Below are 26,714 nucleotides of genomic sequence, written 5' to 3' on the forward strand. Positions count from 1 at the left end.
ATCCTACAGCCCCCCTTACAACCTGACCCTACCACTCATCTGCACTGTTCCCCTGCTGATTTCAGAATAGATGTGGGTGCTGCTGATAGGTACACATCTGTGGTACTCAACGATTCCTTTAGTGCTGAAGTTTTATAAATATATTAGCCCAAAGGTAAGATTTAGCTGAATGAAGGCATACCACAGCTAACCCTTGTACCCATTTGATTTTTATTAGCGATGAAAGAAATGGAAGGAGGGCTATATAAAGGAACTGTTAGGGAGTTAGTTGGCGGTAGTCAGTTAACCTGCATTATAGCCCTTAAGTCTCCCAGCAATTTAGAGAAAGGTACTGGGATCATCCCAGAAAAGAAAACTAAAGCAGAGAGATTAGATAACAAGCCCCAGGTCACACCTCTAGGTTATGACCAAGAGGGCTCTTGAATCCAGATATGTCAGACTTTAAAAATCCATGGTCTACTTCCTGATTCATCGTTTCATTCAAAAAACAGTTGTTGAGTCTGTACTATACGCCCAAATGGTACTAAGATCTGGGCACACATGCCTCGACCTCTCCCAGAACTTACAATCTAGCTAAGGAAGTTCTTCCCACAAGTAAATATAAGTCACAACCATCATGAAAGAGTAAGTCCAGGGGGCAACGGAACAATGTGGCAGAAGGAACAAAGCAATTGTGGGAAGGAAGGACTGCTGGGGCGGGGGGGCAGACAAGGCCACCAGGAGGATGTCAAAGGCAACTAGGGCTTGACAGTAAGACTTACCCATGCGAGAGGGGTGTGTGCATGTGTGTGTGTGTGTGTGTGTGAGAGAGAGAGAGAGAGAGGAAGAAAGGAGGGAAGAATAGTACAAAGCAGAGGAAAGGGTAACGGCCCAATCCTGAGCTACCCTGATGAGGGACTGGTGGGTCTGGTGCCCTGGAGTGAAGCCCATCAGAGGACAGGGCTGTGAAATGGGTAGCATGGGCAGGGCGACAGACTCCCGACCAGCCTAGGTGGTGCTATGTAGATCTGGTTACAGATTTTGGATTTTATCCTAAGAGCCTCAAAGCAGGAGAGTGACAGGATGTGATTTATTTCTTAGGCCCTTCCTCTGGATCCTGTGTGGAGGTGGCGGGAAGGCCACAGGGGGAGGTTGTGGCACAGGTCGGGCAGGAGGGGCCGGGGCGGGCGGGCGGGGGCAGTGGTGGTGGAATGGAGGGGAGTGGATGGCTTCAAGAGGTGGCCTGACTTGCGGGAGGAGTTGGGAGGATGCCTCCACACATCGCACACACTGCCTCTCTGCCTGGCCGTACTGAAAAGTCATGGTCTACGGGGGTTTGTTCCATGAAAGAACATGGATGGGAAGGAGGAAGTGTTTGGAGGGAAAAGAGCATTGGCTGGAAACCTGGATCATTCATTCTGCTGGGAAGCTGTGTGACTTTGGACAATCATTTCACCTTTCTGGGCTTTAGCACCCTCAACTCTATTTTTTTTTTACTTATTTAAGAGAGAGAGCACGCGCGTGCGCGCACACACACGCATGAGCAGCGGGGAGGGGCAGAGGGAGAAGCAGGCTCCCTGTTGAGCAGGGAGCCCAAAGATGTGGGGCTCGATCCCAGGACCCTGAGATCATGACCTGAGCCCACTTAGTGACCTTAACCGACTGAGTGACCCAGGCGCCCCCAGCACCCTCAACTTTAAAATGAAGGAAAGACTAGATGACTCATAAGATCCCTTGGAGAGCTAGCTTTTGTGGTTCAAAAGTCAGTTTTTAGTTATTTCTGTGTGGTTTTTCTCTAGACGATTGATGGGTAATGTTTTCATCCCAAGTTAATATCCCCTTTATTTTAGAACAGGTGGGCCATCCCCCCAGAATGTATGTCTTTCCTTTATGCAAACAAACTTCAATGTTAGCTTAAGCAAGAACCCAAGTAAAACAAACAAAAAAACAAATAAAATGAATTATCAGTAGAGTGTAACTTGTTTATGATGCCAGTAAGGCATGATGGGACTTGTGCTAATATTGCGATATTTCAGTAAGTTTGAACCTTTCAAGATGCAATGTTGTTTTATTCAAAGTATAATCAAATCTAGGTAATCTAGGCAAGCCCTGTTAAAATGGAATTCTAAATTATGTTTGAATTCACTCAGTACAGCTGGCTTCAAAAGCAAGATTCTACATTGACTAGGTGGTAAAATCTCACTAACTAATACTGCAGTAATTTTTAAGTTGTGATAATTCAGCAAGTGATGAGTCAAGCATATCTGTTTTTCATGATCTACAAGAAAAATGCATTATGTGCACTGTTTTATTAAAAATACAATTATTAAGAAGGGCAAATTTTAAAAAGGACACCGCCCATTAATTAGTTAAAAATGAATGTGAAGATTTTACTTCATTTTGTTTTGGTCACACTTACCAGGTCCTTGGCATTTAGAGATACTTCATCCCACCAGGGGGAGATAAAGTAGTATTCACAATTCAGAATTCTCCTGAACATGAACTGATCACCTCTTTCATCATAGAATGGTTCAAATCCACAAAGTCTAGAAGGACAAAAGATAGGGAATAAAATGTCTTTAGAAGCCTAAATATATCTCATCAAATTTTTGCAGAAATTCCAGACTGTCCTTTCCAAGCTTCCTGTTATGAATGCAAGTCTACTCAGCACAAGTGTGTAACTGCCTTGTTACAGTTCACTTTTGACTGTATAAATACACAATCATGTCCTCTGGCAGTAAGAACAGATACCAAACCGACTTAGAATTTCTAAAAAGAGTTTATAATAACATCAATAATTATGACACAAAACAACAATAAGGATAATAGCTAACCTTATTACAGGCACCATGCTAATGACTTTCTGTGGAATTTTCTTACCAGGAATTGAGAAGACAGATTGATTAGAGTTCCAATTTATTATGAAGTGGAAGAATCAGGATTTTTTTTTTTCTGAGCTTTTTAAGGATTTGTTTATTTATTTATTTATTTATTTATTTTTGAGAGAGAGGGAGTAAGAGAGAGAGCATGAACAGGGGGAGAGGCAGAGTGAGAGGGAGAAGCAGGCTCCCCGCTGAGCAGGGAGCCCTAGGATGAGGACGTGGGGCTCGATCCCAGGACCCCAGGATCGTTACCTGAGCGGAAAGCAGACACTTAACCGACTGAGCCACCCAGGCACCCAAGAATTAGGATTTTTGAGAATAAAGAAATTAAGAGGTAGACAGAAAAGATTTTTCAGTCATTTTTATTCAGCCCTATTCACCGAATTCCTCCATAGAAATGAGTCAAGTATTAGATTTCCATCCCACTCCAGTTTGAATTTCAGAGTGAACAAAGACAGGAAGCAAGACTTTTGTCAGGAAATGGCCTTTTAAAACTTGACACAGGGAACACATGAGGCCAACAGAGATGAGCAGCTAGCGTCTGCGCAGCCTTGTGTGTGACCCTCACTTCTGTCCGTCTTAAAGACCCACGTTGGGGGAAAGTGGGAGAAGAGAAATACAGCATCATCTCTGGCATCCTAAAGGGAGAGAGGAAAAGTGAGTTGCCGGTCGGGGCCCACCAAAGCCTCCACTGTTTACAGACAGGTACAGGTTCTGAAATCACTAGGGATCGAAAGGGGACTATAAATAATAAGTCCCTCCCAGGACATGTGTTGCACTGAGGAAAAAATGGGGGGAAAAGAATGAACACATTAAAAAACATTCTCCCAAATTCTTCCTTCAAGCTGGTTGGGTTGGTGCAGAGCATGAAATGTTTGAGTGTATTCTAGTGCAGTGGGTTTCTACAGAGAAGCATTTTCTCACATCCTTTGCTCAGGGAACACCCTGTTGGGAGAGTCTTTGTCTTTTTTTAAATATTCTGGAGCCAGCCAGGAAAAGACGGGGCTTGGCAGTGCTGAGTCGCAGACTAGGGAATCTTCCTGTCCCACTGCAGCAGTCTACACAGAGAATCCTGCTGCCGCATAAGGAGAGAAGGGAGCCCAGGTCCACACCTTGACAAGGAGATAGCTCAGCCTTACTTGGCCATCCTGTGCCATCCACGGCACTAGAAAAATATAGCCTATTGTTGTTAGTAATGGAGAAATTAGCCAATGTTCCAGGCTTGGTTTAAGAAACTCTTATGTTTCCCCTTCTGGAAATCTAGAAAGAAACATGACAGTTCAGAAGGTACAGTGCTCAGATGCCTTTCTCACTTCTCAAACATGCCTGTAAATGTGTGCACTGGTGACGGAAGTAAGAAATTTATGTCATAGCCTGAAATGCCAAAAATGGAAGCCATGTGACATAGAGCAACACACACACACGGTGCAAAAAGCCTTCAGACATGGAAATATTTGAATGATGACAATGATAGTTTAGGAGGATATTAGGATTATCCAGGCCTGAAGTGTGAATGTATACTAAGGGAACCTCCAAGCCAATGGGCAGAACTATAGTGTTGAAAGGTGAGAGAGAGAGGCTGAATCTCTGATGTTATCGGATTCTGATTCTGACCTGAGCATTGTAGTAGTTGCTTTTGTCTGTAGTAGGTACAAAGGGTTTAGGTGTAAAAGGTAGAGGGGCCAGAATTTCTGTGAGAAACAACAAAATGGCTTTCATTTCCAGTCTACTGTCATCCTTAGAAATAGAAAGGTCATAGCACAAAATAGCCTTATGGAACTTCTAATAATAATAAAGGAGATATATAGGTCCAATGGCACGATCTTGGAGAAGTGTCCCAGTGAACCTCGCCTGGTGGACTTCATCAGTTATTAATGAACTACAGATTAGATAAAACCACCCTGGGCTTAGGGGCTGACAGAAGTGAGGCCAGCACTAAAGGACATTAGTTGTAAGCAGCACTGATAATATATTTTCATTTGGGAGCTACCACTGCGTACTTTGAACCAACAACTATTAATTAATGACCTTAAGTGAACCAAGGGAAAGGACCTTGACCGACGGTTTTTTTTTTTTTTTTTTAAGTAGGCTCCACATCCAGCATAGAGCCCAACGTGGGGCCTGAACTCACAACCCAGAGATCAAGACCTCAGCAGAGATCAAGAGTTGGATGCTTAACTAACTGAGCCACCCAGGAGCCCCAGGTCCTTGGCAGACTTTTAAAATTATTTTCAGGGCTATGATAAGATGTTTCTCCAACAATCACATTTTTTTCTCTTCATTTTCCCTGGTCAGTGACCATGTCATGGAATTTTATTCATTCCATATTTCAGGTGTTCAGGGTGAATGTGACGTAGTTTCTCCGTCTCTCTGAGTTCTTGTACATCCTTAATGCTTCCCCCCCACACCCCTCCCATCACATTTCAGCATGAAATTGCAATTGATTGGGCACATTTTAGGGGCAAATCTGATGCATTATTTGCATGGTTTGGTTTTTCATTTGACGTCACCTACCTAATTCAGGAGCCAACATTTTCTTCCCAGTATGGAAGTGATCTCAAATGTAAGCTGAAGGAATTCCATGATGTGGCCTCAGGAATTCATTTTAATGAATTAAGCACTTAGGATGGCAAACACATTATCTAACAGTTTTGCACTTTCCTAAGAAAAAACATGGTTATCTACCTCTCCAAATGCTTTTCAAGCTTTAGTATATTCTGGATACACAAGGAATTCAACATTGAAACTATCTTTTGACATTACATCGTAGCAGATGGCTATTTACTGGGTTGCTTGTTAAACATTTTTGTCTTGGCTACAGATGACTGAATATACCCAGGTGAACTTAGAGTTTACTAATTTGTTTGGGGGTACCCTAGTTACCTTCCTTCTAGCCCTTATTACCTAGACACTGCACTTTCTAAGATCACTATTAAATTAAAAAAAAATCCCAAACCTCTTTCTGCTATGGACTGAATTGTGTCTCCCTAAAATTCCTATGATGAGAAGTCCTCATGTGATGGTATTTGGAGATAAGGCCTTTGGGAGGTAACTAGGGTTCGATGTATTCATGAGGGTAGGCCAACTTCAATGATGGGATTAGTGTCCTTAGAAGAAGAGATACCAAAGAGCTTACATTCTTTCTCTGCCATATGGGGAACGAGTAAGGAGGCAGATGTTTGCAAGCCAGGGAGAGAGCTCTCACCAGGACCGGACCTCCTGGCTCCCTGAGCTCAGACTTCCAGCCTCTGGAACTTCGAGGAATAAATGTCTGTTGTTGAAGCCACCCAGCCTGACCGACTAATATATTTTCTTTTATACCCTCTAAAGTCTCTTTATAGTTTTGAATATTACAGGTTTCAAGTAACTGTGCAGTGTCCTCCAAATGGCAACCAAATCTACTTGTTTTGAATTAAACTCTGGAGCTCATTGATATCTTGCTTCTGTGGCTGCTCTTCGGCAGTCTTCCAGACACTCCTCAGTCCTTCTTGCTTATCTTCCTCATGTTCCTCGGCAATTCCATCAACTCTTTGGCAAATTTCCTGAAACCCTTTTTTTATTAGTAGACAGAAGCTCAGGAATGGCGTTGGGGATACCAGAGAATGAGAGATTTAGCTCATCTTTTTTCTACCAGGAAAAAGCTTTCTCTGAGTTTAGGGTATTAAACTCAAGGTCCTTGAGGACCTAACAGAGACAGAAAACAAAACTGATAGCCAAATTGCATTAAAAACACTGCTGACAAGAAATGTCCCTGTCTGGAATTGCTTAGGAGATTAAATAGCCATTTGCCCTTTAAAAAGGACTGATACTGTATTTTGACAAGATGTAAATAAGTAAACAAGGGCAAGTTAAATAGATGGACTTGGGTTTCACATTCGTTACTATCATCAAATAGTGAATTGTTCCCCAAATCTGCTATACATTGCACTGCAGAATGAGGTGTAGAAAAGCCCTGGACAGAAGGTCTGTCCCCAGGAAAATCAGAGAAGAAAACACAATGTTTGTTTTCAAAAAAGTCTATCACTAACTACATTTAGTATGTTGCAGAAAATTACAAAAGTCAAAAAGTAATCTTGCTTTTTATGAGGACTCTAAGTACCTAAGAAATATACAGCAAAGGCAAATAGTACCCATAGAGATTGCTTTTCTTCACTTACAAGATGTAGGTGATTATTCCTACAGACCACATGTCCACCTCAGGTCCATAGGCACAGCCTCTAAGAATTTCAGGTGCTGCAGAAAGAATGAATATTGTGTTAAATCGGACTTTAAACTTAACATTTACATCTCAATAACAAGCAACAGGTAAGAATTAATTAACAGAAAGTTCAGAACAGTTTTGTAATCAATTTTGTCCCCCCAAACCAAAGTAGGGGACTACAGTTCTTAGCATCTATTTTAGTGGGAGAAATTAAAAGTCTTTCTGTGTTTGGGGTGCAAAGCTATTATCTTTGATAGTCTATATTGGAACATCATTCCAATCAGATCTGTTGTAAAAGATCCCTTACTTCAAAGGGAGTTTTGTATGCAGAAAAGAAAGAAAGACAAGTTCAGCAGAGTAAGGGGGAAAATGCACAGTGATGCTACCTTGAGATCTAGATCTGCTTGGAGCACGGAGCATCGATGCACAGGTGTATTTGACCGTGTACAGGACAGGGAGCAGGGCAGACAGTCGGAAGGACTGAGAAGCCTCGAGTGCTGGGAGGCTGGAACAAGAGTTCGAAGGGGCCCTGGCACATGCCCTAGCACTGAGAACTACATGGAGGTCACCTGAGGGCAGCTGTCCCCAGTCAGTCTGGGATTATGAATGGAGAAAGGGGCCTTCTCTGTGCACAACAAGCCTGCTCCTATTCGCCCTGCTCACCACTGTGAAAATGGAAGGTCTTCTCAGCCATGAAACAGCCCTGTAGTATAGAATGATGAGACCTTTTCTGTTGGTATTATGTTGGAGCTGTGAAAATGGAGCATATACTGGGTCCAATCGTTTGCACTGAGAATTGGAGGTGTTATTTGTTTGTCTAACTAACAAGGAAGAAAAAAAAAAAAAAAGAAGTGAGAGCTTTACAATCCATGCAGAAATAAGGCTCAGACCTATAGACCAGAGTGGCCTTTTTCTATTTTGAACAAAAGTGCTGTAGGTGTCAGTGGGGTCCCTGAGGAAGGAGCTGATTGATAGATGCTGAGGGCTCCTTGAGGGAGGCTTTGGGGATGGGGCACCACACTCCTCCTTCCAGCTGGAAGCAGGAGAGCAAGGAAGCTGGATCCCCTGTCTATGCAGGCTGGGCATGTCATATTCAGTGTAGACTGTCAAAGTGAGCTCTGGAAGGAAGCTATCCTCCTGGGACTTTGGGTGTGACTTAGAAGAAGGAACACAGTGGATTTTCCACTGGTGTCTTCCCATACTATTCCCCACCCCCCATCCTTTTGCAATCAGGATATTCTCTTCCCTGCAGAAATTGAGTTACATAAAATACAGGAGATGAAGAGCCCATACGGTGAAATGAGAGTGGGCAATGTAACACTCCAAGCAGCCATTCAGCAAGATTCACCCTCTAAAGCACGGTATCTGGGGCCAAGAAGTTTTTCTCATCTATAGGCACATTATTCCTAGAAATTTTTCCTCTTAAGATTTAATTAGCATGATTAAGAAAAATGCACGCTCATTGCCAACACCGTTCACTCTGTCAGGTTAGTTTTTCTTTTCCAGGGCAATCTGGCCCCATATGGGGTTTCTTTGGGCCCCCACGCTGAACTCCCACTTGCAAATGCTTTGCTCATCAGAGTTCAAAGGAAACTCGGGTTAGGCCGCCACTGTCAGGAGGGCGGCTGCCGCTGTCTACACCGCAGAGAGGTATTCCAGTCAGGCAGCTGAACTCATGCACACTTTGTACTGTTAGTCCTTCCCCACGGTCTTCCCGTCCGTGAAGTGCTATCAAGTCCCACATGGACATTTAAACATACAGACATATGTTGGGGAGAGTCTTTTACATTTTCTGGGACTTGTTTTTACCTCTAAAATCTAAGTGAATTGGGTTAGCTGATTTCCAAGTTTACTCTGAGTTTTAAGCTGCTAGTCACTGTGATATTAGTAGAAGGATCGTTTACACAAGAAGAGAGGACCTTGGGGCGCCTGGGTGGCTCAGTTGGTTAAGCGACTGCCTTTGGCTCAGGTCATGATCCTGGAGTCCCTGGATCGAGTCCCGCATCGGGCTCCCTGCTCGGCGAGGAGCCTGCTTCTCCTTCTAACCCTCCTCCCTCTCATGTACTCTCTCTCTCATTCTCGCTCTCTCAAATAAATAAATAAATCTTTAAAAAAAAAAAAGAAGAGAGGACCTGCACTCTACTTCCAGAACCTGCTGCACTCCCATTCCTCCTGCGGGAGTGCCTACAATGTGTGCTGCCCTGTGGAAACCTGTCCCGAGGGATGGCAATCAGCCCTCCTGTGCTGTCCAGAGAGTAGCATGCTGTTGCAAAGGCCAGATGTTTTTCTGGCATTCTTTACAGCTCCCAGGCTAAGGCCCCAAACGAACTGAATACCACGGAACAAAATTCTTTCTGAATCCACTTTACGGGGTGTCTGGGTTTCTTACCTGACATGGCAATATCTGACCTCCCTTCCCAGCACAGGGTGCAACCTTACCCTCCAGAGGCAGTTTGGTTCCTTGTAAGGCATTATTAGGCTGCAATGTGGGCAAAGCTTGTGGTGTGAAAAGCCAAACTTTCCCTGGGGAAGTTAACTGAGACAAAAGGAATATTGAATGTTTTTGCCCTCCACAATAAGTTTCTCTTAAAAAGAACTTATAATATTTATTAATCATAATACAAAATTTAGGGGAAACAAACTCTAAGCACCTAGACTCAATCAGATACCAGTAACTTTTAAATATTTGCTAGTTAACATGACCTTGACTTCAGGATCAGCAGAACATACTTTTGTAATGTTTCTGAACTCTTTCCAAGAGCCAAAGATGTCCAGAATAAATTGCAGGCTCCAACATACCAGCGCACTACAAGTCTCCTAGGTATCAAACGTCCTTGTGGTGGATTCTGCAAATTCGCAATTTTTCTTAAGGTGAGAAATAGTTGATTACTTCCAACTTAGTTCAAGAAAAGACATCAGCTGGTTCACCCTTTAATGCTATAAGCGCTGTCAGCTATCCTTCCTGTCTTTTCTCACCTCATTGCCAAAACAAACAAACAAAATGAAGTAGGGGAGAAAATCATTTCAAGGTGTGATCCAGTTTTTAAACAGGTATTTAAAATAATTTAGAATAATCTTTTCTAAAATAGTCAATAATCCTTTATTGATTTTTCTGGCTGTCTTCTAAGTGGGTCCAAGTTTACTACCACTTCCTAAACTTACCTTATCCTTTATGTTATTGCTCATTAACACCAAATGCTACAGAGCTCCCAGGACACTTCATCCTCCAAGTTCCAACAAAGAATAATTTTGGTAAATGGTCTCAGAGTTGCCAAGATACCAGGCTTCGCTTTTTAAAAAGCAATTTTTACTGAATATAAAATATATATTAAAAATTCCAACTGTAGTGATGTTTATTTACCAATATCCCACTTAGATCTCAGAGTGCTGAGTTTTTTATAAGGTCATGGTACCATTAAAACATCTAGAGACTGAGGGTCCATCCACAGACTGGGATGAATTTCATTTTCTTAAATAAATTCACTGTAACCAGTTCTAGGAATGGTCCTACATAAAAAGCATGGGGTATGCCCTATGGCACACTGATAGAGACCACTGGTGCTAGGTTTTCCCTCTTTTCCTAAAGCCATGGGAGAAAAGCAGAGGGATGATTTTGGTCACTGACTGTACGTTCATTTTGTCAATCCCTCCCAACCTATTGAGTTAAAACTACAGAGTGGCATTCTTTACCAGAAGACTTCTGACAAACTACTGTTAACTGTTTTGAGAAAGACAAATCCAAAGGAAACTAAGGTGAATGAAGTCCACAGGTTCATTCATTCACTCATTAAACAAATCAGGAACTATTTATTAAGTACTTGCTGTATGACGGACACTGCGTTAGGTGGTGCTGGGGGAGTAATGGGGAGTTCAAGAGAACAAGTCTCTGCCATCACGGAGCGCACAGTTTCATGGGGGAGGAAGACATTGATCCAGAAAACCACATGAAGAAATGCAAAGTGGTAAGTGGAAGCGCTTGGAGGGAGGGTGTCTCTAATAGAGGGCTGACCTGCTCAGAAAGATCAGGGAAGGTGAGTAGAGAAAGCAAAGTTTAAACTGAGATGTGAAGGACTAGAGAAGTTAATCAGGCAAAGGGAGAGGGCAGTGGATGAGGAAAGAGCCAACTGGGTTGGCTGGAGCAAGCACACAGGCAGAGACTTGGTGGCGGGCAGGGGCAAGGGGGCTCGAGGAACTGGGGTGCCCGTGGGGCCGGAGCCCAGCCCCATCCCATTGAGATGAGCCCCTGCGAGGCAGCCCGAGGCCCAACTGCAGATTCCAGTCGGTCAGGACTTTTGTTTTAGTGATTCCAAACATATGGGGAAAGAATCTATTTCATCTTGTACAGGCTTGTCTTGAATTCTGAGTTCTCTGGAGACCACAGAAGTCCACGGCATCTAGAAGTCCCTCTAAACTTTGCCTCTGAGGAGTGAGCACTGTGGAAGGAGGAGAAAGAGGGACTTCTCTGAAGCAGAAGAACAGTGTTTGGAAATTCTCTTCCCTTATAGTTCTGAACGTGGCTAGGAACCCAGAGGTGAATGCAGCCAGGGCAGCCCCCTGCGCACAGCAGCAGTCCCCACAGCTGCGCAGATGCTACACTGGGCCTTCCTCAGCATCCGTACCACGTGTGGTCCTTTGTCACCATGTCACCTATAATTGGCGAGAATGGGGCACAACATGTGAAGCTCTGTCAAGTGCAGTATTTGCTCTGACAGCAGAGAAGACAGGCGGTGTCCCAGTGCAGTTTGCTGTGTTGTAACGAAGGTGTGAATCAGACTGGGATACAGTTGAGATGTTTCCAGAAGGGGTTGCCTCTGGCTAGGAGCAGCCTTGTCAGTTTACTACAGTGAATCTCAGAAGAGTTCCATGCTACCATGTCATAGTGTGAAAGGTCGAGAAGGGCTGAGGAGGCATTTGGGGCCTCCGCCTCTTTGGTTAGCTATGACTTGTTAGCGTAGAGCAAGAAAGAAGTTTGAAGGATGTTTTGAAACCCAAGTGATACACTGTATGTTCTAACACATCTTTTCCATTTTCCTGGACTCTTCATCTTTTTATACCACAAACAGCAGTCAATCCAACTCACACTTAATATTTTTCATTGAAGCTGTTTAAAAAAGTCTTCCTTGGCACACAGATTGCATGATATTTCTCTTTGTATAAATCTTACAAATGGGTGAAGAATGATAGCCTGTTTATTTTCCTCACCTTACTTTTTATTTTTTTTTAATAATACCCTGAAGAGAAAATCAAATATTTGAAAACACCTAAGTACTTTCAGAAGAGGAAAAAATAAACACAACCTATTTTTATTACCCTGGGAAAGTTTCATTTCTATGAAATTCACTTTTCTATGATCCCACAGAACCCACCCATCCTAGAGTAATCACTATTTTTTCTGAATCTTAATCACACTGGGTCTCCTGCTCACTTTAAAGTTGTGATGAATGCTGGCCTAGGAATAGCAAAGAGGTATTAATTGTTGAAAAGTTGCCTTTCCACTTTTGTGAGATGAGGTGGAGTATCAGTATATAAACCCAACTCATCCTAATATTAACATCATGCAAGAATCTCTTTTGGATATGGAGATACAGATATAGAGTGATGGACGTGGACTCTGAACTCTGTGAAGTATGGCAAATACCATGTTTTTCTCTAAAGGAGCTATAAATCTTACTTATCACTAATAATTCTTTTGAAGTATTTTTATTTTATGCATATCCTTTCTGCAACAACATTCTAAAATGGGACACTCTGTGGGTGTTCAGGGCCCAAAGAATACATTTTAAGCAAGTCTCCTACCCACTTGTCATCAGTCACCCTTCCTGTGACCGCTTCTCCCCTACATTCCACCCTCACATGTATAATAATAGAGCTGAGTCCTCAGCACTGTGAATTCTCTGGCACGGCTGGTTCTGTTCTGGAAGTAGTTGCTTACGGTCATAAAGAGGTAAGCACAGAAAATGATTTATGGTATGGGGACCCAGAAGCCAAGGATGACCAGCACATTAAAAGACTGCTTCTACGTCTGCCTTCGGCTCAGGTCATGATCCCAGGGTCCTGGGATCGAGCCCCGCATCGGGCTCCCTGCTCCGCAGGAAGCCTGCTTCTCCCTCTCCCACTCCCCCTGCTCGTGTTCCCTCTCTCACTGTGTCTCTCTCTCTCAAATAAATAAATAAAATCTTTAAAAAAAAAAAATAAAAGACTGCTTCTAAACCAAAGAGAACATGAAAAGTGGGAGGATGATGTTGGTGACAATCTTCTTAGACTCAATTTTATAAGGCATCTTAGGCCAGAATATATTCGGTTAACTTGGATTGAACTAAGTGCTTGCCATAATCCTCAACACATTTTTACACATATAAAACATATAGAGAGATTGTGTGGTAATATTCTTGATGCCATATACCATATATCTGCTGGGTGATACAGAAATGAGCACGACTCTTCCTCCTCTCCCCTTGCTGATGGCCCCGAATCCTGAGACAGGAGTCAGTCAGCCTCTGGGGCTGTTTCTGAGCCAGAGAGGCAGCCCCTCCTACTGCTAACAGCTTCAGATGTTAGAATATTGTTTTGTTTCCTACATTGGTCATATTAGTGTGTGTTCATGTAGACAGAAATCTCTTCTGTCTGACTCCAGGCTGTTGAGAAATTATCTTTAATTTTGGTATAGTGAACACAAGAAATTATTTCTTTAAAACATAACAATGTGGGAACAACATAAGATTATCACTCTTATGCGATCCTGGCAAATGCCAACAGAAAATAAATCCTGAACAGCTTCTAGACCCTCCAAATAGAATTTGGATAGACAGGTAGAACTATGAAATATGAACATACATAGTTTAATTAACTAAGCTTATGAATTAGAAATTAGTATTAGACAGAAATACTCTTTTATCTCACCCTTTACCATACTGTTTTCTTTTCTACTCTAACAGCTTTTTGTTCCTTTCTGTGATTGACATGGGTAGGGTGAACAACCACAGACTTCGAGCCTTAAATAGCTAAACCAGGCAAGACATTTGGGTCCATTTATCAGGAGCCATGACCTAATGGATTTTTTGTTTTTGGTGTTGTTGTTGTTGTTGTTGTTTTTTTGAGACCTATTTCTTTTCCCAATAACAAGATGTGGAGAATCTCTTCATGGTTATTTCCGAGCACTACTCATTGATTTCATTTATCTGGATCACAGATTTTAATTTTCTGGCCTGGAGTTTATTTTCAACTGGGCACATTTCCCAGGAAATAATGAGGAATTTGCTTAAACACACAGCATCTGTGATTTTTCTTTTGCAATTCACTTATAGGAGAACCCTCTGTTATTAATAGCCTGGGGCAAAGGTTCTATGAATGAAACTGAATGGGTGGCTTTTCACTTGTGTATTTCCTGACAAATGACAGATGGTATAAAATATAAACACCCACTCCCTCAAAAGATGTACCTGAGAAAGCCTTCCAGTAAAGGTAGAAACTAGACCCATTGTACATGAGGATAACTGACCTGGGATGTAATCACCCTTACAACAAGCAAGGAAACAAGCTCACACCTCTTCCTCTCCGTCAATTACATGGGCTCCAGATAGCTTTTCATGTCAAATGTAAAGTCTCTGTAAGTCATGCTTTCTGGAGGATGACAGTGATTCCCACCAGTCTTGCACTGGGCTCTCATTTCCAATTCATTCTATCAATGGGCAGTTTCCTCCCCACCTAAGTATTCCAGGCTACATAATAGTAATTCCACACATATATTTAGCACTTCAGAGTCCACAGAGCACTTCTATTTTTCCCTCTGAATCCTTCCTCCCTCCACCTCTGGCTTCCTTTCTGCTTTCTCTGCCTTTTCCTATAATATAGCAAATTACTGCTTCCTGGTGAGACTCTACCTTACAGCACAGCACAAAGATTATATGGATCACATTCAATCAACCAATTCCCTCTTTCCCCATTACGTAGCCTCTAGGGTGATGTGGGTATCTGCGGGGAAAAATAAATAGTAAATGGAAAATAAGCCTCCATTATTAGATGGCATTATGTGTAAGATGGGCCTGTTTATGGCAATGACAAGGGTCTGAAATAGTATTTTTATAATCATTTTATAGTTAAAAATAAATGACTGGATGTAGAACAGATCAAATACATTATTCTGAGAAGCTATTAGAGGACTGACAGCACCCAGTATGTAGATTTCTGACATCAGAAGGACAGGAAAGAGAATTTATAATAGCTTTCTAATTTGTCTTCTTTTGATCTCTTTTCTCCCTCCAATCCATCTGTCATAATGTCATTATCAAGATATCTATAAGATACAGATTTGATTTTAAAATATAATTACCCTGATTAAAAACCTTTGCTGGATCCCTATTATCTACCAAAGCAAGTCTGAATTCCTTAGCCTGATTTATAGATTATTTTAAAAAATATGGTCCATCCTATCTTTCCAAGTCCATCTGTATCTTCTGTACCAAAGACTCTTTATTGCAGTCGTATAAAATGACAAAGTAACCAGCAGTCCTTGAACTTGCCAGATGCTACCAGTCCTCTATGGCTTTTCTCTTCCTTTGCCTGCTTACAAAGATTACCTGTGGCTACCTCTTCATTTGCTGAACTCCTACTCAACCTTCAGAGTCCAGCTCAAATGCCCTCCTCTGTAAAAACCTCTTTGGGGACGATGTATTGTTCCCTCCTCCCTGTATCTTTAAGCCTTTAGCTCAGACAAATACAGAACTTACCATAACAAACTTTGATTTATTGTATATGGGCATTTCTTCTTTAATAGCCCATGAAATCCTGGAAGGACAAGACCATATGGTGTTCACTTTTGTAATCTCAGTGCCTAACTTGGAGTCTATTAGACATCCAATGTTCGTTTTATCAATGAATGAATCATTCACTCATAGAATGACTATTCTGTAATGCTGCAAGAAAGAACTGCTCTACCACTATTATCAAAGCCACTGAAAGGATGCTAGTGTAAGCTCTTCCTGAACTTCCCATTTTAAGGCTGCTAATTCTCAGAAAATTGCTCCAACCTACCTATCTCTTTGAAATACTAAGTTTTTGCTATTAGATAATGATTACTAAATTGCCCATCAGCTTTTTTCTTTTGGGAAATCCTTACTTTGTTTTATCATTCTTTTATCAATTCTCTTTCAATGCTTCTATCGATTGGTCAGCAGTTAGTACTCACAAATGGGCAACCCCATCTGGCATGTGGTACTAAATTCGAGGTTCTTTTTTTCCTTCATAGCCTTGGAAGTAAGAAGGCATGAAAGAAATACAGGAAGACGATAAATAAGGACCTAGGAATTAGAGAAAGGGGAAATATCTATGGCACCCTTAGAAGGAAAGGGTCATGGACAGGTTGTCAGCTAACAGTTCTAAGGAAAATATATAAAAACAAAACAAAACAAAACAAGAGGATGCCTACAGGGAACATGGCATAGTTCAATGGGTTTTTTCCTAGGAATGGGAATCCTACTCTTTAAGTCTGTGGCAGAGCTAGTGAGCTGTCTAATGTGATACCCATACTTAGTAAAAGTACCCTGAATTCATTTGGGGCACCAACATGTCCAGCCACAGGCCACACTGCCAGTCTGCAGTGTGGAGGTTGTGACTGAGGACTGGCCAATAAGATATAAGCGGAAGTGACATGGAGCTTTAGCAAGTCTATTTAACCGTGAAAAGGTATACTCTTTTTCCCCCCTTCCTGTCACATAGAATGCAGATGTAATGAGTGATTGCAAGCAGCCATTTTGGACTCTGAGGATGCATGCTAAAGAATGCGAGAGCCAGACAGAAAAGGTCTGGATCCTTGGCACTGAGAGCTGCAGGGCCATAGCTGGAGAAACCACCAGAATTGCCTTTCTCTAGACTTCTAACATGAGAGAAATCAACTTCTATCTTGTTTAAGCCACAGTTACTTGGAGTTTTCTGAGTTTTCTCCTAATTGATAAACTACTCTTATTGCCAAAGAGTTTAAGATCCAGAGCAAGAATATTTGGCACAATTTAAAGATTTAATAGAAAGATAGGTATACTTAATTCTGTGTAATTATTGGGTTTATGGACAATTGAGCTACAAGGAAATAATATTTTAGATTCACTAGAGAAGCTAACTAGTTAAAAGCAAAATTATAAAATGTTTATGTGACTATAGAAACATGGAGAAAGATGAAGAATGCATAAGGCTATTAATACTGATTACATATACTTGGATTTTTACTTCTTACAATGATCAAGTAATATTTTGAGATTTAAAACACTAAAATAAAAAATATTTTAGGGGCCGCTGGCTCAGCATGTGACTCTTGGTCTTGGGATCATGAGTTTGACCCCACATTGGGTTTAGAAATTACTTAAAAATAAAATCTTTAAAAAAACATTTTAAGCTGTAAGTAATAACTGATTAACATTTCTATGAAGAAAATTATATTGATTTTATCTATATTGCTTTTTTGAAGAGGGAATTTTATAAATCTGTTTTTAGGCCCTTGGCTACCTGGATTCTCATCTCTGACTCACTAACAACTAGATATGGAATCTTGGGAAAGTCATACTCTGGAACTCAAAATGAGGATGTTAGTAAATGAACTTTAAAGCTTCCTCTAGCACTACAATTCTGTGAATTTAATCATATATTTGCTTCAGTGGATATCTAATTGTGCCTTCTGCAGCCTGATTTCTATGAATTCAAAAGCTGTTAAAATGAGTTAGTTATGTGGTTCTCGGATGTGAGGATGTCACACAGTCCATCTCTAGAGACTGGGGGACTCTGGTGGGGAACCCCACCTGAAGCCCTTGTCTTAGTAAGGCTAGGTGCATGCTGTCAATGAGGACTAGGGACTACCCCATTCTCACTGTTGTCCTATATGCCCCCTGAATTAATGACACACTCTCTCCTCACACACCCTCCCAAATGAAAGCAAATAAGGAAAGTGACTGAGGGCTCATGGCCCTATTTCCAATGAGAAACAAAGCTGTTTCCCTGTCCTCTTTCTTGGTGACTGTCCTTCTACTCCTAACTGGGTTTAAGAGTACCTACTGCCCAAAAGACAGGTGCAGAGCACCCAGTCCTTACCCCCTGGGGCTCCCTCTTTCCCTGTTAAGAGGGGTGACCTAAAACCAACATCACTGAACCTTCATGCAGAAAAAGAGGTGGTCTGAGTATCATTTATATGTGCCTTCCTCATGGAGACTTGCATCACACTACAAGCATTTTAAAGATTTATTTATTTATTTTCATTTTTTAGAGAAGTGGAGGGAGGGGCAGAAGGAGAGGGAAGGGGAGAATCGCCGACTGTGCCACCCAGGCATCCCCCACATTGTAAGCATTTTAAATAGAGATATTAAGAGTGAAAAAATTAGATCACCAAATAAAAATAGATTTCAAATAACAGTAAAAGTAAACATCAGTATTAAAGAGCATACCGCAGTACCCCGGGGTTCCACACACTGTCTTCATGAGTACTTGATGTTCCACAATTTTAGAGAGTCCAAAATCAGCTAACAACACAAGAGAAAAATTTAATGAAACAAGTCTTTTCTCAGCTTTCATAAGATGACAGAATACTTCTGTTATTCAAAATAAAATGGACTCATTTGTTTTTGTATCTGATGATTGGATAAAGAAGGGGACCAGTCACCTGGGAGAAGAAACTGAAAAATAAAAACAGTAATTCGAACCTTGCTTTAAATTGGAGAAAAATATGACTCCCAAATACATTTTATGCTCTTCTCTATAATTCCCAGCTTCTAGCAAATAAGCTATTTGTTCTTGAAGTAACAGCAGTAGATATATTTTGTCTAATGTTAACTCTGAGATTTATGAAACAGTAGCTCTAAAGTACAATATAGAATTAGTGATATAGAATTAGCATTCCAGGGGAGAAATCAAAATAAAAAAATTAGGCTTTTGTGAATGTCAAAGACATGAACAGAAATATCAAAAGGTTCATTCTGCTTCAAAATAACATCATTCCTTAGTGTATCTGATGGATAAGGATTTACTCTCATATGAGGAATATAACACTTTTTTTTTTCAAAAATCCTCTTTATTTATTCCTCAGAATATTACTTAGGTAAAACATTACCCAAAGTTGCTACCATTATGGTCTATTTGCTGGGCTACTTCTCTCTCACTCAGGAAACATCAGGAAACCATTCAAGGCCATTCTTCAAGAGAGGCAGGTGCAGAATTGATGCCATTTTAGACTTCAAAGATAAACCCACATTTCCACGGAGGTGCTGATCCTTATCAGGGAAAGCAGCAGGAAGTCCTTTAGAAAGAAAGCCTCTCCTGTCTAAATTAGTATCTATCCATCCATTTAAAGAAATTTCTTTAGGGATAAAATCTTTGAAAGTGATGTCAAAGGAAATGGAAGTCTCCCTGCTGTTCACTGCCTTTCAGGAGTGATTACAAGAACAAGCCGGCTGCCTAGCAGGACTTCGGTATTTTTTCTTTGGGTTCTTGCATTCATAAAGCACATTATGTTGTCTGGGCTCTTCCATGATATGTATAACTTAATTTTCAAAGGTGTTAACACTGCTAATGCAGTGAACTTATCAGATTAACATTATACAGGCCAGCACCAAAAGAACAATATCCTTCAGAGGATTTAACACAGATTCTGCTAAGGAGAATTCCTATAAAATAAGTTCTGTTATTATTACTTGCAAATGAAAAGACAGGGAAAGTAACATTTAATATGCTTTTTTTCTAAAATGCTGTTTAAAGAACTCTTTGAGTAGACTGGAATTTCACAAAGTTCATCTTTGTGGTTCTTCAAAATGCTTATTGGGAGAAAAAACAAGGTGCCCAGAGTCAAGGAAGCCTTTGGAAAAGCCTCACAAATACTAATTTAGATGTCAGTTTACACATTAGCATTTTTAGAGTTCTGAGAAGTCCTGCAGAAATAAAAAATCTTGTTTAAGTTGGCATTTCCTAATTTATTTGACCAAAACTTAGCACTTCCACAAACCACTCCCACCTCCCCCACCCCCTGCAAAGAGGAATTAGAGTATTTACTCTTGTTCGCTCAGCTGAGGAACCAGTGTTCTGTGGAGTGCACTCTGAGAAATACGGATCTTAATTTATCTCTGTTCATATAAACAAGTGACTCAGATCCTAAATTCGCTGATAGGTACTAAGCATTTTGTGTCAAAGTCCTTGAATATCTAAAATTAAGCTCCAACTAATTTATGGAATAAAAAGTAACAAAAAAAGAAGTGTTATGTTATCTGTGATTTTCTTCTATATAAACTTATCTACAAAATACACCATCACCTTCTGAAGTCCCTGTCATTTCTAAGAGCTATGTTTCCTTTGTGTCCAGAACTGGAGCACCAACTCCTAGGCACTGCTTCCAGATAAATATATCAGGAAAAAACTCAGACTTCCAAAACAATGCATTATTCCTTTACAGACATGAAATATCCAAGGAAATTAAATGGAGGCAAAACTGGATGGAACAATATTTTAAAATTCTATGGAATAAATTTCTTCTGCTCTGGGAAAGGGGTCATAAGACTTCAGGAAATGTCCTCACCGATTTTGAGTGGTGCATCTGGGGCTGGAGTTGCATAGAGAAGATTCTCTGGTTTGAGATCACGATGGACAATCCCATTTTCATGTAGGTACTAAATAGGGAACATAATGGAGTAACATTCCAGTAACCGTATTTATGGTTCCAACATTTATGTTTAATCTTTTCAGAATTAGAATAATCTTTACTATGTTATGTGATTCGACAACACACATATATGATTTAAAAATAAACACAATAGGAAAATAAGTTTATACCACACATAATTCAAGAACAGCTTATATACAGTTACCTAAAAGTGAAATGCAGTTTAAAGCATATAAAACCAATGTCCAGAAATAAAATATTTACTCCTCAGAGAATAATAGTTGCAGTTCTCTTTATGCATATTACCATATAAGTTCAAATCTGCTAACTATCATTATAATAAAGTCAAGTGTATTCTGTGTATTGAAATTTGTCTGGTTTATTATCTGAATAAAGCATAATTATATGTGTCATTTTAGAAGCTCACAACCATAGCAAAGACTTAATAATTATTGTTTGAACAGGTATTTAGATGTGAGTAATTATTATAGAGGACTATCCTTAATATGATAAATATTGTTTAAAGATGCTAAATGCTCTCATAGGCTCTTCTGAGGATTAGTAAATCCAACTATCAATATAGAGTGGCATATTTGAGATGATCTTAAAGATCACTCCTAGCAACTCTACTCATTTTATTTTATTTTAAATTATCTTTTAAATTATGTGTTATCACACATGTAACATACTTTCACTGTGAATGTGGAAGTCTTACCTGATCCTGCTTCCCCTAGTCTCAGATCCCTCTCCAAAAGTAATCACTCATCACTTTGAAATGGTTTGAATGTTTTTCTATGAATTCACAAACATGAATATATGTATGCAAGGAAATACTCCTGATTTTTTCATTTTCTTATATAAATGTATGATTAATATTAATTTTTTACATTGTTTTTTCATTTAACAATGTCTTTGAAACCTTTCCCACAAATCACTACAGCTTATTCTATTTAACACTTGTGTCCATTTTGTTGAATGCATCATAATTTATTTTGCTGGTCCCTTTTTGACGGACATTCAGGTTTTTAAAAATTACTAATAATGCAGTAATAAGTCTTCTAGCACTTGGATATTTGGGTGGTTTTGCTTGTGTTTCTCTCGGACAGAGAGCTGGAAGCACATCTGGTGGGGTCAAAAGGTAGATTGAAAATTTTTAAACTCCATCAACATTTACTCACACAAACAGTGTGTTTATTATGTTTTCCCAACATCTTTTTTTTTTTAAAGATTTTATTTATTTATTTGAGAGAGAGAGAATGAGAGAGAGCACATGAGAGGGGGGAGGGTCAGAGGGAGAAGCAGACTCCCTGCTGAGCAGGGAGCCTGATTTGGGACTCTATCCTGGGACTCCAGGATCATGACCTGAGCCGAAGGCAGTCGCTTAACCAACTGAGCCACCCAGGCACCCTGTTTTCCCAATATCTTTACCAAATCTGTACTTTTAACTTCTGCTGAGCTGCAGTGCAAACAATGTATCTTAGGTTTGGTTTAATTTGTCTTTCTCTGTTTACTGGTGTAGTATCTGCTTTTTGGTTTTCCTCTTCTGTGAACTGCCCATTTATATCCTTTGCCCATTTTTCTGTTGGGTTAAGAGAAAAAATTGCCAGGGTACTTCAGTTCTTCTCCTTTCCTATATCCTAGGCGAAGGCAGGGAGTCTCTTCTTTCTCTGCAAGCCAAGTAAGAGAAGGTGGACAGTTTCAAGGTTACAATTTGTGGTGCTTGACATGTCTCACTTAGTGATTTGGGGAAACAGGAACTGATACCCAGCTCACTCGTGAAAACGAGAGGTGGTTAGAACAGGGGAGTAAGAAGAGGGGGCTTCAGTGAGATTCAGCTGCCCTCAAAGGAGAACTGAACAAGGGTGCTCATTTCTCACAGGTTCAGTGTGGGCTGTGCAGAAGGGAGCCACACATGAGTCTCCCCTGAAGAATGTTTCATGCTGGGGTGATGCCATCTCATCTCAACACTGCAGGAAGCAGAACATGAGGGAGGTGGCACAGGCGGTTGAGGAACCACTGACTCCTCAGAGAGCTACTACCTGAAGTGAGAGAACTGCCCTGCAGTGGGTCTCTGTAGAGCCATCAGTGGCGTCCCACAGGGAAAGAACATCGGCATTGTCACCAGACACACCCAGAGACCACAGATGCCAGACCATAACTGCACCAGTCTGGGAAGACCTTTGCTAACCCTCCACCTCCTCTCCCTCTCCTCACTGTTGCCCTCACAACAACCCTAGAAGGAGCCCAATTAGTTGGTGGATAAAGAGAAAGAGAAGAAAATAACAAGTATTCCTATCCCCTCTATTTACAAATTACAGATCTCTAAGGTCCATGTTGGGGAAAGGAGGGAGTTTAAAGTTGAATGAGTCTAAAATCTTGGTCTTTTCCTTTTCCAAGAGTGACTGGAGAAGGTACAGGAATGGCTTGAAATTTTATTCATGAAATTCATAGGGTTGATCCGCCAGGACAACCGCGAGACAAAGTTGCTTTTGCTCATGTCTTACCAGGTCGAGCTCACTCCTTAATGCCCTACACATACTGTATTCCAAGCACTATTAAAAACACCTTGTACCTATCAACTTGTTTAATCTTCATAGCAGCTCTGTGAGGTAAATCATATGGATGCTTGTTCCGCAAATGAGAAAGCTGAAGCATAGAGGCCAGAGATGTGTGCAATGTCACAACTAGAAGCCTGGAATTGGGATTCAGATGCAGGCATGTGGTAGTGGAGTCACAGCCTTGCCCACTACATGACTCCCAAGCAGATGCTTGATTGTGTAGGGTGGGCATGAGAGGAGAACCACGGCAAAGGAGGGGAGGGGAGAATGATGAAGGAGCGGGAAGGCCATGGGAAGGGGAGGATCGGTGGGAAGGCAGAGAGCCATGCTCAGCCTTAGTGAAAACCCACCAGACCCCCGAGGATGAAGCTGCTATATCTTGCATAAGCTGAGTTTGAAGGCAAAAATGCGTTTCTCATATAGTTGCTTTGGAACATACCTAAGAATTACAGTTTGGGATCAATGGAAAATAATGATCTCCCCCACTCCCAATCTAACCCAATTAAGAAGCTCCATTGCTTTGGGGAGAAAATGATACCGAAAATAGCAACACAATAACAACAAATGAGATAAACTTACAAGCATTGGTTTAGCAAAGTACTAATTATATAAAGACGCTCATTAAATATTGTTCTGGCTTTCTTGAACAGAAATAGTTTTGTGTTCTAAGTCCAAATTAAAACAAAATAAAACAAAACGACACCATTTGGCACTCCATAGAGGAGAGCTAAACCAGATAACAGAAGAAAAATTTTAGAAAAAATAATAGATTTAAGAGCTAGCACTAACAGAGGAACAAATTTAAAAACAAAATAAAGCAATGAAATACTGAAGGTCATGGGCTTTTAAAAATACAGGCAGGAATCATTTGCTATAAATTACTTGGTGTAGAAAGATTATGAAAACTCGAGATATAATCATGTACACATGTGGTAGGAGGCATTTAAATGTATTGACTGATAAAATGGCAGGAGTCAGTATTTTATTTTTGCTTAGTTCCACTGATTGCCTTTAACCACTAGTTAGTATTTTTAACTTTTACATTATCTCAAGGCAAGAAGCCAAGCAAAAAGGAAAATGTGGAATATGATCTTTTGTCTTCCCCCAAAAAGATACAATTGTTAGAAGCAGCCACACTTTGAGAGCACCAGTTCTCAAACTTCCTGGTCTCAGGACCCCTTTATAGGAAAAAAAAAAATACTGAGAACCTCCAGGAGTTTTTGCTTATATGAGTTACATCTAACATTAGTTACTATGATAGTAGTTAAAAATGAGAAATAAAAAAATTACTAATTTATTAAAAAAACAAACTCGCGACATATTGACATAAACATTTTCTAATAAAAATATATTTTCTAAAACAAAAAAATTAATGAGTGCTGTGTTATTGTTTTAAAGTTTTTCAAATCTCTTTAATTTCTGGTTTAATAGAAGACAACTGGATTCTCCCATCTTCTTCTGCACAGTCTACTGTAAAATCACAGGACGCACACTGTACTTGAAACACCTTCATAGTATGACAAAATAGTTCTGACCTCACAGACCCTCTAAAAGGGGGTCCTAGGGACCCTCCAGGAATCCTTAGACTATACTTTGAAAACTTCTGTCTTAGAGCATCTGAACACATAAAAAGGGCAGTTTAAGAGCTGAATAATACGCACACTGACCTTTATTTTCAAAGTGGGTTTTAAATGAAATACACACCTCTAATGTCATCAAGCACTGATCTTATCCGACCACATCAAGATCACTATACACGAAGTGAAGAAAAGGAAATCGGGAAAAATGCCCCTCAAAATTGTGTACTCATGGGAAATTGTGCAAAGACATATCATATCAATGATACAGAACTGATTAAGAAATATCCAATTATGGAGAAAGAGACCCTATCAAGATATTCTTGATCTTAGCTACAGTTTATTTAAGTCATGGGGATTCGATACAAATAGACAAAAGGATAGGAGAAATTGAGAAATGAGATAATTGCATATTCTAGAATAAACCAAGTGTTGAAAGTAATCATAATTAAAGTAAACAAAGGCAAGCAATAACATTAAAAACTGAATGCCACTCTGGAAGACCTCTAAAACCTAACAGTTTAATGGAGAAAGAAATAATAAATCTGACAACAACTGTAGCATCTAACTACTGAACCTTGAAAAATCATAACCTTTAATAAAGAAATTGGAAGAGCAAATAACCAGGTGTATACGAATTTAATTAAAACTTTAAAGAATAAAAAGAAAAAAAAGGAGGTGGAAAAGAAGGAGGCAGAGAAGCACAATTAATTTACTGCTCAGTTTTTTAAAAGTATATTATCTTTTTAGAAAAAATCATAAAGAAATAAGTCAGTAAGAGAAAGACAAATACCATATGATTTCACTCATGTGGAATTTAAGACACAAAACAGATGAGCATAGGGGAAGGGAAGGAAAAATAAAATAAGATGAAAATAGAGAGGGAGGCAAACCATAAGAGACTCCTAGTGATAGAGAACAAACTGAGGGTTGTTGGAGGGGAGGTGTGTGGGGGGATGGAGTAAGTGGGTGATGGGCATTAAGGAGGGCACTTGATAATGAGCACTGCGTGTTGTATTCAACTGCTGAATCACTGATACAGTACATGTTAATTAAATTGAATTGAAGTAAAAAAATTAAAAAAAGAAAAAAGAAGAAAGCATAAAATGACAAATATGTTATCTGCAGAGTCATCAAGGTAGGTAACAGTACATTTTTAAGGATTTTATAATGATGCATTTAATGCACTGGTGCCAAGGACATATCTTTGCAAAGTTGTTTCAAATATTATGCCCTTGGTTTTGGTCAAGGGTTGACAGAAGAAATAAGCATAATAGGGTTTTTGTGGCATTATTTTTGAAAAAATTATTAAAGAACAACAGCATGAGAGGCGCTGTGGGGCAATACCCCCCAAGTATGCCATATATTAGCGTGCGACCTGAAAACAATGTCTCCCTGCAACTCCCAGTTTCCCCATCAGTAGCACCCACTTCAAAGGTTGTACTGAGAATCAGAGGTGAGGCATGGAGGCACTCAGCATGGAGTGGATATTCTGTTCTATAAATGGTAGCTATCGGGACTCTAGCGCTGTTGTTCCATGTCTCTTATACAATAAATTACAATTAGAAATCCTTTGAGACTTGGAAAGCTTGCTCTTTCCTGAAGTATCAAAGGACACTTTGATCAGAAAATATTTGCTTTTTATTTCATCACATTTTCCTCTTCTGTTTTGGTGGCCAAAAACTCAATGTATAAGCAGTTTCAATTATAATTAGCTAGCCTGGTTTGGACATACTTACTTCTCCCTCTCTCTGCTTTTTAAAAAATTCCTTTTTCCACTTTAATAGCTTTATTTTGTATGTGTTCTTCACTTAATTTGCCACAACTCCTTTTCCCAAGAAGATGCATTATAAATTATAGAGTAATAGAATGTATTATATATTAGTCTTCTTC

General features: G+C 40.1%; 1 protein-coding gene across 1 annotated transcript in view; it reads right to left on the reverse strand.

Moving 5' to 3' along the window:
• Nucleotides 1-26,714, reverse strand: part of CAMK4 (calcium/calmodulin dependent protein kinase IV) — an 85,681-nt gene that overhangs the window by 13,536 nt on the left and 45,431 nt on the right. Inside the window, exons 3-6 of the mRNA XM_081826467.1 lie at nt 20,603-20,693; nt 18,486-18,560; nt 7,019-7,094; nt 2,399-2,525 (exon numbers count right to left, since the gene is read on the reverse strand). Coding sequence (XP_081682593.1) covers nt 2,399-2,525; nt 7,019-7,094; nt 18,486-18,519 — 237 coding nt within the window. The 5' untranslated portion in view covers nt 18,520-18,560; nt 20,603-20,693. The remainder of the gene's footprint in view (nt 1-2,398; nt 2,526-7,018; nt 7,095-18,485; nt 18,561-20,602; nt 20,694-26,714) is intronic.

Source organism: Leptonychotes weddellii, chromosome 7, assembly GCF_054177405.1.
Source record: "Leptonychotes weddellii isolate Sample4059 chromosome 7, ASM5417740v2, whole genome shotgun sequence".
In the NCBI taxonomy this organism is placed as follows: Eukaryota; Metazoa; Chordata; class Mammalia; order Carnivora; family Phocidae; genus Leptonychotes; species Leptonychotes weddellii.